Consider the following 13,649-nt stretch of genomic DNA (forward strand, 5'->3'; position numbering starts at 1 on the left):
TCTCTACTTCTCACTAAAATTTATCAAATTCCTAACCCTCTTTTTTTTAACAAATATCAACTTACAATATAATTTTGAAAAATCAACAACAAAGTCTATTGTTATTTTTGAACTGTTTTTATATTATTAAGCTATCACAACTGGTTTTTATAAGTTATAAAAATTAAAAACCATTGCTTAAATATGTTTATTTAGTTGATATTGATATTCGTTACTTCAAGGAATATGATCATGAATTTTATCATAATTTCTTTTATACATATTCTTGCTCTTTTCATTAAGTTCCAACTTCAAGGAATATGATCATGATCCACACTTCTCATTACAATTTATCAAATTCTTGGTAAGCCATTCTAATTTTGAGAATTCAACTCTTTTTCCCACTATTTTTTCTGTACTATATTCATTCTCTTTTCATTGAATTTCAACATTTTGGGGGGAAATTATAATTTTATTTTTCAATTCCTACTTCTCATTGAAATTTATCAAATCACTGTTAAGTTATTCCAACTTTTGAATTGACTCTTTTGCCTTTTTTTTTGTTCTATATTCTTAGCCTTTTCACTGAATTCCAATAATTTGAGTAAATATTTTATGTTCACTTTTTAGATTCCTATTTTCTGATAGAATTTAGTAATATATTATAAGTCATTCCAACTTTTTTGGTTGACTCTTCTACTCTTGTTTTCACCATTTTTTATTTCTATATTTCTATTTTTTTTATTCAATTCCAAGATTTTAAGTGGACATGTCAAGTTTATTTTTAAATCCATACTTACTATTTTTATTGAATTTATCATTTACTTTAAGATTTTTTTCAACAAAATTTTGAAAAATCAATGTTGCAGCGCTTAATTTTTTTCAACACTATGGATCCGTATAAGCCCACTTCCCCCTTCCTCCGGTGGTCTTTGTTACTTCGTGATATTTCTTGAATGATCATTTTATTATTTTAATTAATTGTGCATAGAATCTTTTTAAAAACAATTGTGCAACATAAAATTCTCATCATTATATATTTAGTTTTAAAAATTATTTCTTTAATTTCTCATCTCTTGATCTTTATCTTAAGATTGACAAAGTGACATTGACTTAAAACGCGTTCAGGGCAGCTGTTCCCCTAGAATATGGCATCAGCACAGCTGCCCCAAACGCGCTATTAAATCCAAGTCTATTAAGCCACCATTAATTTATCTTTACCAAGTACATTAAACACAGTAAATGCAACTCAAATTAAACAATATTTTTATAAACACATTAGAAAAATCATTGCAATCAAGAAAAAAATACATTAAATATTAAAAGTAAATTTCTCTAATAGAAAAATTTAGCACTATAATTTTTAGGAAAATTATCTCTACACACCTTTCATTTGGAGAACAAATTTAAAAAAAAAAATTAAGTTCATTTACAACCAACTAAAATTGCAGCCAATTCTTGTTCACTAATAACTATGCGGCATTAGAGAAAAAAAGATAGAATAATCTCAAGAGATTATAGAAAACTATTTCAATTATTTCTATTTCCCCCTTTGGTCTAGAGACACCCAACTGAAGCTTGGGCTACTCACCAGCCTTGCTTGGATTCAACCACTTGAGAGGATGTCAATAGCAGTTACTGCATTAGATGCTCTGCCAATATTTTCCCTTGCCAATCCATCTATATTGGAAGCATAAATCATTAGAAAAAGACTAATAATAAAATATTAAGTGACAATTCAAAATGTTATACAACTTAAGTTAATTACAAAACTCTAACAAGAGAAGAAAAGAAAATTAAGGACTTTAGTTGTGAAAAAAATGAAATAATGATTAAAATATATAGATCTTAATGTATGAAGTTACAAACGAGACCCTAAGCCTAAAGGATCTTTTTTCTGATGAATTTTTTTAAAAAAAGTTAAATTTATATTTTCTTTTAAGGTTTCTGAACAATAAACAAAGTTATTTTGAAAAAAGTGTCGAGAATAATATTATAAAATACGAAATTTTAAATAATATCACAAAAATTGTTAGAATTAAAAATTGTGAAATGAGGCTTTGAAGGTTTGATCTTATCGTGACTTGCAGGTTTCAGCAAAGAGAGTGTAGTGATTCAGCAAGCCTATAACCAAGCTAAACTGACCACTGCCCTAGGATGCTTATGATTTAGTCAATGCAAGTTGCACACCCCCAAGATTTACTTAGACGAATTCACCCAAGAACAACAAAGAACAATAGCTAAGAACACAAACAAGAAACTGAAACAAGAACCAAGAAAAGAACCACAGACACCAATTGTAACGTGGTTCAGCTGAGCATGGAATGCTCAGCTTACATCCACGGGAGAAGCCTCAAGATGAGCTTTATTGATATTACAATGGAGATTGTTACAGAGCCTTACAACAGACGTTATAGAGAACAGATTAACCCTTTGTCTCTCTACAAACCCTCTCTGCAAGACTCACTAAAAACGTACATGAATCACCCCAGAAGACCAGCCTTTATACTCTGTTCTGGGCAGCCAGCTTGAATTCCAGAATAAGCAGCTCGATGACACATGGTTTAACAACCTTAACGAACTTTGATAACCTTCGTCACATGCTTCCTCACGTGGTTACTTAAACTGATGTGCAAAACGCGCTCAAGTCCTGTCGTTTTGATTAGTTCGTTTTCTGTTGATAACCAACTGAGAAGCACGTGAGTTTAGTGAAGCTTTACAGCTCCAAAACGTGGTTGTTTCTGGAACCAAAACTTGATTCATTCATCTCACAATTCTCCACCTTGAATCAAAGTTTATCCTCACTCTAAATCCTTCTCCAACCCTTATGCATATCACTGACTGCACAAGCCAGCTAGGTCCAGACAGGCTCTGAACTTAGCCACAGGAATCACCTTTGTAAAAGCATCTGCAGGATTCTCATCAGTATGAATCTTCACCATTTTTACAACACCCCTTGACACTTCATTTCTGATAAAATGGAGCTTAATGTCTATATGCTTTGTCTTCTCATGGTGTGCAGGGTTTTTGCTTAAGTGTATGGCACTTGAGCTGTCACAATAGACTGATACTGACTTCTGATTTAATCCCAACTCTGTCACCAACCCCTTGAGCCAAAGTGCTTCCTTTACAGCTTCTGTAGCAGCTGTATACTCAGCTTCAGTAGTTGAAAGGGCTACTACACTTTGTAGTGTTGCCTTCCAATTTACAGCACAACCATTTAACATGAACAAATATCCTGTAAGAGACCTTCTCCTATCTAAATCTCCTGCATAATCTGAGTCAACATACCCCTTCAGAACCTCATCACTTGCTTCTGTTTTGCCATACATCAGACCCCAATTTACAGTGCCATTTAGATACCTGAGTATCCATTTTACTACCTTTCAATGGTCTTCCCCAGGCTGTGCCATGTATCTGCTGACTACACTGACATCATGAGCTATGTCTGGCCTAGTTAAGACCATTGCATACATAAGGCAGCCTACTGCATTTGCATAGGGTACACTTGCCATATCTTGCTTCTCAGCTTCTGTTTGAGGGCACTACAAATTGCTTAATCTGAAATGTGAAGCCAATGGTAGTTGCACAGGTTTAGCCTTGCTCATGTCAAATGTTTCTAACACCTTTCTCAAGTATTTTTCTTGTGACAGAAACATGATCCCTTTTACTTCTATTCCTTCTGATCTCCATTCCTAGAATCTTTCTTGCATACCCCAGGTCATTCATTTCGAATTCTGAATTCAGCAGCACCTTGAGCTTATCAATTTCTTCTCTATCTTTGCAAGCAACCAGCATGTCATCTACATATAGAAGAAGGTATATGTACAAATCATCCTTGATTGTCTTGTAGTAAACATAGCAGTCATAGCTGCATTTGATGAACTCATGTAGTTGCATGAATTCATCAAATCTGAGGTACCACTGTCTGGGGGACTGCTTAAGCCCATAGAGTGACTTCTTTAGCTGACACACATGGTCTTCCTTGCCTGGGAACTCATACCCTTCAGGCTGGGACATCAGTATTTCTTCCTCAAGCCTTCCATGTAAAAATGCTGTCTTGACATTGAGTTGATCAAGCTCCATGTCTTGCACAGCTGTTATGGCTAATATAACCCTAATTGAGGCATGTTTGACCACTGGAGAAAACACTTCTTTAAAATCTATCCCCTACTTTTGTGTATAACCCTTGGCCACAAGCCTAGACTTGAATCTCCTTGGTTCAGATCCATCTGTGCCTTCCTTGATTTTGAAGATCCATTTGCAGCCAACCACTCTTCTATTTCCAGGCTTCTTGACCAGCTCCCATGTGTTGTTTTTGTAGAGGGAGGTCATTTCATCATCCATAGCTCTCTGCCATTCTTCTTTGAACAAGCTCTGGGTTGCTTCCTTAAAATTCTTTGGTTCCTCATCATCTATATCTTTTGCAGCTGCAAGAGCAAAGCCTATTAAATCTGCATAGCCATATCTCCTTGTTGGTTTAATCTGCCTTTTCTTTCTATCTCTGGTGAGCTGGTATTCTCTGATTTGCTCTTGAGAACTTGACTGATCTTGAGGTGCCTGTGTGTCATCAGTAATTTCAGGAACACTATCTTATTCTGCAGCTTCAGTTGTGTTTTTGGAAGTAGATGGCTCCACCTCAAACTCTAGCTTCTCTGTTAGTCTTGAATTTTCAGTTTCCAGATCAGGTTCATGATTTATCTTCATCAAACTGCCCTCATTAAACACCACATCCCTGCTTACTATACATTTTGGTGGCTTAAGGTCAGTGCACCAAATTTTAAACCCTTTGACTCCTTCTTGATAGCCTATGAAAATACCTCTCAAGGCTCTAGCAGCTAGCTTACCTTGACTAACATGAATATAAGCTGGGCAGCCAAAAGCTTTAAGAATCCCATAGTCAGCAGTTTTCCCTGACCACATTTCGAAGGGTGTTTTGAAATTGATTCCAGTAGAGGGGCTTAGGTTGACAAGGTAATAAGCTGTGAGTAAGATTTCTGCCCACAATGTTTTTGGGAGCTTGGACTGAATCAGCATACATCTTACCCTCTCCATAAGGGTCCTGTTCATCCTCTCAACTAACCCATTCTGTTGTGGGGTCATCCTTACTGTCCTGTGTCTAGCTATACCCTCATTTGCACAAAAGTTGTCAAATGGCTGGTTGCAGAATTCAAGACCATTATCAGTCCTCAGCTTTTTCAATCTTTTTCCAGTTTGGTTTTCTACCATCTGTTTCCATTCTTTAAACTTCTCAAAAGTCTGATCCTTGTTCTTTAACACATACACCCAGACTTTCCTAGAGAAATCATCTATGATGGATAAAAAATACCTATTCCCTCCCAGAGATACACACTGTGCAGGTCCCCACAAGTCTGAGTGTGCATAATCCAGCCTCTCATTTGATTTCTGACTAGACCTTTTGAAGCTCCCTCTTGAAGACTTCCCTAGAACACAATCTTCACAAAACTCCATATTTCCAATCTTGTCAGAACCAAACAACCCTTGTTTTGCTAACTCTTTTAACCCTCTCTCACTCATGTGCCCCAGCCTTAGATGCCATAACCTGGTTTTATCTTCAGTATGCTTAATGGATACATCAACTACTCCAGATATCACCTCACCATCTAAGATGTAAACCCCATTCTTCCTAGTCCCTGACATGACTAGATTTGAACCATTCAGAACACTCAATTCACCAGATTCAAGCTTAATTCTACACCCTATTTGGTCCAATACTCCAAGAGAAATTAGATTTCTTTTCAAGTTTGGTACATGCCTGACTTGCCTAAGTACTCTTATAGAACCATCATGTAGCTTAAGACTTACATCCCCAATTCCAATGATTTTACAAATAGAGTTATTACCCATCATCACTCTACCTCCATCAAATGCTTGATATTCATTAAAGTAATTTCTAAAAGGGCACATGTGAAAGGTACATCCAGAGTCCAGAACCCATTTACCTTTTTGGCTGTCTTTTGTTGCCACACATACACCAGCAGACTCATATCCTTCCTCTTCTACTACGCAGCATCTCCACTTTGATTTCTTGAATCTTTTGTCTTGAATTTCTTTTCTGGGCAATCCCTCTTAAAATGGCCTTCTTTGTGACACTGAAAGCATTTTAGATCTCTTTCTTTGTTCTTAGATTTGCCTTTCTTCTTTTTCTTGTCAGTTTTCACCTTTGCTGTCAGTCCTTCACTTCCACTATTTTCCAAATGCCCTTGCTTAGTTTGAAGTTCCCTAGTATTCAGGGCAGACTTTACTTCATCAAGTGTTAGGGTTTGTCTTCCATACATCAGGGCATCAACCAAATTTTCATAGGACTTTGGTAATGAACTGATAAGCAGAAGAGCCTTTCCTTCATCATCCAGAGCTGCATCAATGGTTTCCAGGGTATCACATACCTTGTTAAACTCATCAATGTGTTCTTCCAGTGAAGCACCTTCTGCCATTTTCAGTGTAAACATCCTCTTCTTGATGTAGAGTCTGTTTGCAAGAGACTTGGTCATATAAAGACTTTCCAGTTTGCTCCATAATCCAGCTACTGTCTTCTCTTTGGCCACTTCTCTAATGACAGAATCACCAAGACTCAAGATTATTGTACTCCTGGCCTTTCTGTGAATTTCAGCAAATTCCTCTGGAGTCTTTGATGAAGAAACCCCTTTACCTTCCTTCATTTCAGGCTCAAATGCATCTCCCAAACCCTGAGTGATCAGCAAGGCTTCCATTTTTATCTTCCACATATTGAAATCATTCTGGCCTGTGAATTTTTCTATATCGACCTTAGAGGACACCATACTTGGACTTGATCACAAAACACCACAGCTCTGATACCAATTATAGTGATTCAGCAAGCCTATAACCAAGCTAAACTGACCACTGCCCTAGGATGCTTATGATTTAGTCAATGCAAGTTGCACACCCCCAAGATTTACTTAGACGAATTCACCCAAGAACAACAAAGAACAATAGCTAAGAACACAAACAAGAAACTGAAACAAGAACCAAGAAAAGAACCACAGACACCAATTGTAACGTGGTTCAGCTGAGCATGGAATGCTCAGCTTACATCCACGGGAGAAGCCTCAAGATGAGCTTTATTGATATTATAATGGAGATTGTTACAGAGCCTTACAACAGACGTTACAGAGAACAGATTAACCCTTTGTCTCTCTACAAACCCTCTCTGCAAGACTCACTAAAAACGTACATGAATCACCCCAGAAGACCAGCCTTTATACTATGTTCTGGGCAGCCAGCTTGAATTCCAGAATAAGCAGCTCGATGACATGTGGTTTAACAACCTTAACGAACTTTGATAACCTTCGTCACATGCTTCCTCACGTGGTTACTTAAACTGACGTGCAAAACGCGCTCAAGTCCTGTCGTTTTGATCAGTTCATTTTCTGTTGATAACCAACTGAGAAGCACGTGAGTTTAGTGAAGCTTTACAGCTCCAAAACGTGGTCGTTTCTGGAACCAAAACTTGATTCATTCATCTCACAGAGAGGAACTGTATTCGAACTAAAACAAATTACAAAGCTTGAGCAACTATTTTGAAAGACGCCATTCGTTTTGTTTGATTAATTTTTGGTAGATTCATTAAGGTAAGGGAATTAAGAGAGGGCATATGGGCACATGGCGAGAAAGACAAAATTATATCAGCCGCTTATTTTCTTTTTGGTTAGCACCTACGATTATGGTTGATGATGGTCGAGTTAAATGGCAAGGGTTTCTAAACTCAAGAATGGAAGAATGTTATGTTTTTTTTTTTTCTAAATGAACACTCTTTTTATTTATGAATTTTTCAGTTTTTAATATTTTTCTCACTCTTTTAACCTTACTATTTGTATTCCTCTCTTCAAACTTTCTTTATTAATTAATTTTAAAAAAAATTAAAAAATAAGAAAAACATTATACTTAGAAAATAATAAATATTTTATGGGTCTAATACAATTTTATCCTAACTATAAATTTTTTGGTTAGCAATTAGTTTGAGAATTCTTAAAAACGACCTGTAAAATCTCATTCATCCCCCTATACTCTATATTATTTACAATTTATTCATTAGTATCATAGAACTTTTTGCATTATAAAATTTTGTTTTGTCTCTTACACTCTATTTTATTCCATTGAAACCCTTAGAGTACCAATTCGCCCCCTATATAAGTTTAAATTCCCAAAATATCATCCGTTTAATTAAAATATAATAATTATTAAATGAATTATAATTGTAATTATAATAATTATTTTATTATAAGTATAAATATAATTATAATTTTTAAATATATTATTATTATTAATAAAAAGAATAAAAAGTATTATAATTAAGGATCCCTTGACTTGCAGCTCACGTAAGTTACAATTGTCCTATAAAATTTGATTTAGCCTCCTATATTCTATATAATTTATAATTTATTCATGAGTATTAAAAACCTTTCTACATTATAAATTTTTATTTAGCCCCTTGCACTCCGTTTTATTTCACTAAAACACTTAGAGTACCAATTCGCTCCCTCTAAGGGTTTTAATGAAATAAAATAGGGTATAAGGAGTTCAATGAAAATTTACAATGTAGAAAGTCTTTTAATAGCCATGAATAAATCTATCTATATATCTATATAAAGTTGGGATTATAAGAGGTGATGTGGCATCACCATTTCTCATCTTCTCATATTCTCTATTATCTAATAAATTAGTTGAAATTAAAAAATAATTACATTACAAAATATTAAAAATAGAAAATAATTATTAGATTATAAATGATTACATGTCTTTTCCTCTTTCTATTTAAATTCAACAATATGTAACCATTAATAATAATTAATTATAAGTCTTGAAACATTCATTTATTTTATTATGCCAACAATTAAATTTCAGTGGCTTAAAATACATCAATTAATTAATATAGGAAGGAAGAGAGGTTCTTTCATCTTCCCTCAATAATGCCACTAGGGTCTAAGTTTAATTTTAATAATTTTAATGTCTCTTCCTCTTTCTATTTATAATTAATTAAGTCTTTTGAAATATTCATTTATTTTATTATGCTAGCAATTAAACTTTAGTGGTTTAAAATACATCAATTAATTAACATAGGAAGAGAGGTTCTTTCATCTTCCTTCAACAATCCTAATTTTAATGCCATAATCCCATATTTAATTATGCAATCTTTTATTTAGTGCCTTTTGACTTCTTCAAATTTTATTATGCTAGCAATTAAACTTTAGTGGCTTAAAATACATTAATTAATTAACATAGGAAGATAAGTTATTTCATCTTCCCTCAACAATGCCACTAGGGCCTAATTCTTCTTATTCTAAATTTAATTTTTTTTTGCTTGCTATCATCAACAACACAAGTCGATTATAATGCAACTGCCATTATAATTAATGGAGAACGACGAGTTATCTTCTTTGGTGCAATTCACTATATCCTCGCAGCACTCCACAAGTACTGCATGCAAATAATTAATTTACAATTTCTGAAATCACTTGCACTTTCACATTTTCTTCTTCTTTTAACAAAAAAAAAAAAAGGCTACTTTGCTGCGAAAATATTATCTTAATTTTTTTTGTTCCTAACAAGCCAAACATGATCCCACATTCAAAACGGTGCGCTTTCATGTTTAGGAAAAATCATGGGCAATATTTTTGGATCAAATAGCATTGTTATTTTTTAAATATGCAAATTTTGATATGATTTATTTCTATATGCGTTGTATTTGTGCAGATGTGGCCAGATCTTTTACAGAAGGCAAAGGGTGGAGGGCTCGATGCAATTGAAACTTATATTTTGTGGAATGCTCATGAGTCTCAGCGTCGCCAGGTGTCAACTATTATTATTATTATTATTATGTGCTATTTATTATTATTGAAATAAACATACAAAATTAATTTGTTTAATCTTCCTTTTGAGAAGAGATCAGTATGATTTCTCAGGAAATTTAGATTTTATCAAATTTTTAATTTAATATTTTTAAAACTGTGCTAAGCGCGATTCTATTTTTTAGTTATAAATAATATGGAGTATAGGTTGCTAAATCAAAATTTACGGGCAGCTGTAACTTACGTGAGCTGCAACTTAGGGGATCCACAAAATAATTAGTTTTTGGTTTCCGCCTGTCAATAATTATGTGGCGACGTAATATGGAGGCACGACGCAGCGAACCACAACCAACCAGTTGTGCCATTCACTCGTAGGACTAGTACAATTCAACTCTCCAATAAGCAGTTAATTCAACCAAATTTAAGGGCATAATCGTCTTGTCATTGTCGTCGGTTAATCAACACCGTTCGCGGTCCAATCATTTCGGAAAAAATTCTCATTACAAAATTACAAATCCAACTGACCGCTAAAACCTTCTATATCCGCGCGTTGATTCTTTAATCCTGACGTCGATAATTACGAAGCCCAATCAAGATCGATCCCCGAGCACCGAATTAATAAATTACCAAAATTGCCTATTTCTTTGTCTGCTAGTCTGTACTTTTGAGCAGCGTTTTGACTGACCGAAGAAACAAAAAACAAAGAAAATGAATCAATTAGTAGCGATGTCGGTGATGCGAGGGCTGATTAACGGCGGGAAGCACAGTATCGGCTACGCAAGGACGGTGGTGAGATGTCATCCGAACGTTTGGGACGGAGATGACATGCCGTTATTGGGGTTGAGAATGATGGTGATGATGAGTAGTTATTCTTCTTCTTCGGAATCGGTGCCTGAGAAAGTGAAGGAGAAAGGAGAGAACGGAATTGTACCGTCGAGTTATTGGGGTATTTCGAGGCCAAAGATCACTAGAGAGGATGGCAGTCCATGGCCTTGGAATTGTTTCATGGTAAAACTATCACCATCACCATCTTAACTTTTGTAAACATTTGTGAATTTCTTGACTTGATTTTTTTTTCTTTTGGTTTAATATTTTGTGTAGCCTTGGGAAACTTATCGGGCAGATTTATCAATTGATTTGAAGAAGCACCATGTGCCCACAACCTTCCTTGACAAAGTTGCTTACCGGACGGTCAAACTCCTCCGAATTCCCACTGATTTGTTTTTTCAGGTATGCCTTTCTTTTCTTGTTATGCTTTTTCCTAATGAAGTGTTTGGCAAAATTATTAACGTTAATAGTGTTTGGTAAATAATATGATGATAATTTTGATAAAAATAGCAAAAGATATAGTAACTTTATCATGAAATAGCTACGGGATAAAATTGATATAGCTTCCAAACACAGCTGGAAGTATATACGAAAAGAGCCATCTTTTTTTTTTTGAATTATTGTTCTGATAAGCCAATTTAGATGCTTGATTTTCCATAATTCAATTATTTCTATGGAGCACTTTTATTTGTACTGCCAATTAATTGACTTTGAGAATGTGATGTATTTTCTTCAATACAGAGACGATATGGATGTCGTGCAATGATGCTGGAAACAGTGGCGGCTGTACCTGGAATGGTTGGAGGAATGTTGCTACACCTCAAGTCTCTGCGTAAGTTCCAGCATAGTGGTGGTTGGATCAAAGCTCTGCTTGAAGAAGCAGAGAATGAGAGGATGCATCTGATGACCATGGTGGAGCTTGTGAAGCCCAAATGGTATGAGAGGATGCTTGTTCTGACTGTGCAGGGTGTCTTTTTCAATGCATTCTTTGTGCTTTATCTACTCTCACCTAAACTGGCTCATAGAGTTGTTGGCTACTTGGAGGAGGAGGCTATACACTCTTACACTGAATATCTCAAGGATATTGATAGTGGATCTATTGAAAATGTTCCAGCCCCTGCTATTGCTATTGACTATTGGAGGTTACCTAAGGATGCTACACTCAAGGATGTTATTACTGTTATTCGTGCTGACGAAGCTCATCATCGGGATGTCAACCATTTTGCTTCTGTGAGTATCCCTGTGCGATATATGTTGATATGCCTAACGAATTGTTCTATCATTTGCTGCGATAAATCTACCCTGTTATATCCTACTTAAATTTTATTCCCTTTACTCGTCTTGGGATGTATGAAATTGGTTGCAATAGAAAAATGATTATGGATTGTAACAACATTCCAGGCCCTGCCTGATCATGGAAAAAATTTTAATCCAACAGTTGCTTATTGTGTAAAATGGGGAAGCACAATTAGGCTTTGCATATTTATACCTAGCTATAACCAATTGCCAAGAGAGGAAACGAGGATCTGACTGTGTGACCGGGAAAGTAACTTAAAATGATTGCCATGATTTTGTGAGAACACATACTTGTGCTTTTTGCTTATTTTGATGTGAGAATTGTGTTCTTGCCTTGCAGGATATACAGTTTCAGGGGAAGGAATTAAGAGATGCTCCTGCCCCTCTTGGTTACCACTGAGATGGGATGAATTTGAGATTGTTTGTCAGATTTGTGGTTGAGGTACTTCTACATGGATTGGTCTGAGATAATGAGGTTTCTGTATATGCTGAGAATAGTACACTAGGAGTATGAAATCTCAAGCTAAATGAAAAAGGGGTATAGAGTTTTCTGTATATGCTGAGAATAGTACACTAGGAGTATGAAGTGTCAAGCTAAATGAAAAAGGGGTATAGACTAAATAAACACATCTGACTTTCTAAACCCAATTTGGTTGAATTTTATAAGCTTTGAGATTAGACTGCTTTTGTTTCTGTATGATAAGCAAGTAGCATGTTCCCAGTAGCTCCTCAGTACATCACCATTTATTTATTTTACTTGTGCTAGCATTTTCTATTACACATTCATATGAAGGAGACAGGGAGATGGAGACATCTTGAGTGGAAGGGAATCGTTGCTTCATAGATGATATTACTGCAAGTTTCTCCAAAAGCAGCATGCAAAAGGTCAGGATTTCTTCTTGAACTCCCAATATGTTCCCTGATATGAGTGAAGTGTTGTTGGTGAGAACCCCCAATTGTGCTTTATCCATGTAGTCATAAAAGAAATCGAAGTGTGGTGCTGGTAGCTCAAAAGGTTGTAAGTTAAGATCTCTCATAGTCATATGACGTACCAATTCTGTATAATGATGAGGCTGGCAGCTCTATAATTTTACTGCAAACATATATTATATAGGTGCTTTAATGTAACTGAAGATATATATGACTGATCGCTAGCATGAGCAAAAGCTATTAAATTAAATGATTAGATAAACAAAAATAAGTAATCTTATTTGAAATGTGTTTATGGTGGCAGTGGATGGAGATGGTACTGTCAGCGAATACACTATTATTATGTGTTTAACTTTGGGATTGTGTATCTTTGCTAGAAAGTTCTTCTTGATGGTGAGTTAAATGAGAAAATGGTTAGAAGGGAAATTTTTTTTATTCCCGCCTTGTTAGAAAATGCTGCCTTGTTAGAAAATGCTCTCTGTTGGTAACTTAAAAATAAAAAGCTCACTGTTTGGAAATGACATTAAGGACCTCATGCAAGATCTTCCAAGTTTCAAGTTTCAACCAATTAGTATGCAAATCGCTTTATGCCTAGGATTGAATAAATAAAAAATAAAAAAGATAAAACGTATCGTCGTTACTTCTGAAGAAGCATGTGAAGTTGTCCAGGACTCCATCCATAATCATAGCAGGTAGATGTTATCCAGTTTGGCTTGGCTGTTTGTCACTTTATCTTTCCTGATTTTAGATACCACTAACATTGTTGAAACCAAGAAATTATTTTTAAAT

The 13,649-nt window shown here is 35.2% G+C and overlaps 1 protein-coding gene across 2 annotated transcripts; it reads left to right on the plus strand.

Moving 5' to 3' along the window:
• Positions 1 to 10,196: 10,196 nt before the first annotated feature.
• LOC18035679 (ubiquinol oxidase, mitochondrial) lies at positions 10,197 to 13,281 on the plus strand. Of its 2 annotated transcripts, XM_006423787.2 has the most exons (5): positions 10,197 to 10,814; positions 10,908 to 11,036; positions 11,376 to 11,864; positions 12,271 to 12,372; positions 12,697 to 13,281. In XM_006423787.2, exons 1-4 carry the CDS (start codon positions 10,515 to 10,517, stop codon positions 12,328 to 12,330), a joined length of 978 nt encoding a protein of 325 aa, XP_006423850.1. In that variant the 5' UTR covers positions 10,197 to 10,514; the 3' UTR covers positions 12,331 to 12,372; positions 12,697 to 13,281. The 2 variants fall into 2 exon arrangements, with proteins under 2 accessions (XP_006423850.1, XP_006423849.1); XM_006423786.2 differs by lacking the exon at positions 12,697 to 13,281 and having other exon boundaries at positions 10,198 to 10,814; positions 12,271 to 12,608.
• Positions 13,282 to 13,649: the final 368 nt, after the last annotated feature.

The sequence above is a fragment of the Citrus clementina genome, unplaced genomic scaffold (assembly GCF_000493195.1).
Source record: "Citrus clementina cultivar Clemenules unplaced genomic scaffold, Citrus_clementina_v1.0 scaffold_8, whole genome shotgun sequence".
Classification (NCBI taxonomy): Eukaryota; Viridiplantae; Streptophyta; class Magnoliopsida; order Sapindales; family Rutaceae; genus Citrus; species Citrus x clementina.

Excerpts from the sequence above, each read along its gene's own strand:
- LOC18035679 (XM_006423787.2), top strand. The coding sequence starts at position 10,515 with ATGAATCAATTAGTAGCGATGTCGGTGATGCGAGGGCTGATTAACGGC. Across the intron at positions 10,815-10,907 it reads GGCCTTGGAATTGTTTCATG|CCTTGGGAAACTTATCGGGC; the intron begins GTAAAACTATCA and ends TATTTTGTGTAG. Across the intron at positions 11,037-11,375 it reads CCACTGATTTGTTTTTTCAG|AGACGATATGGATGTCGTGC; the intron begins GTATGCCTTTCT and ends TCTTCAATACAG.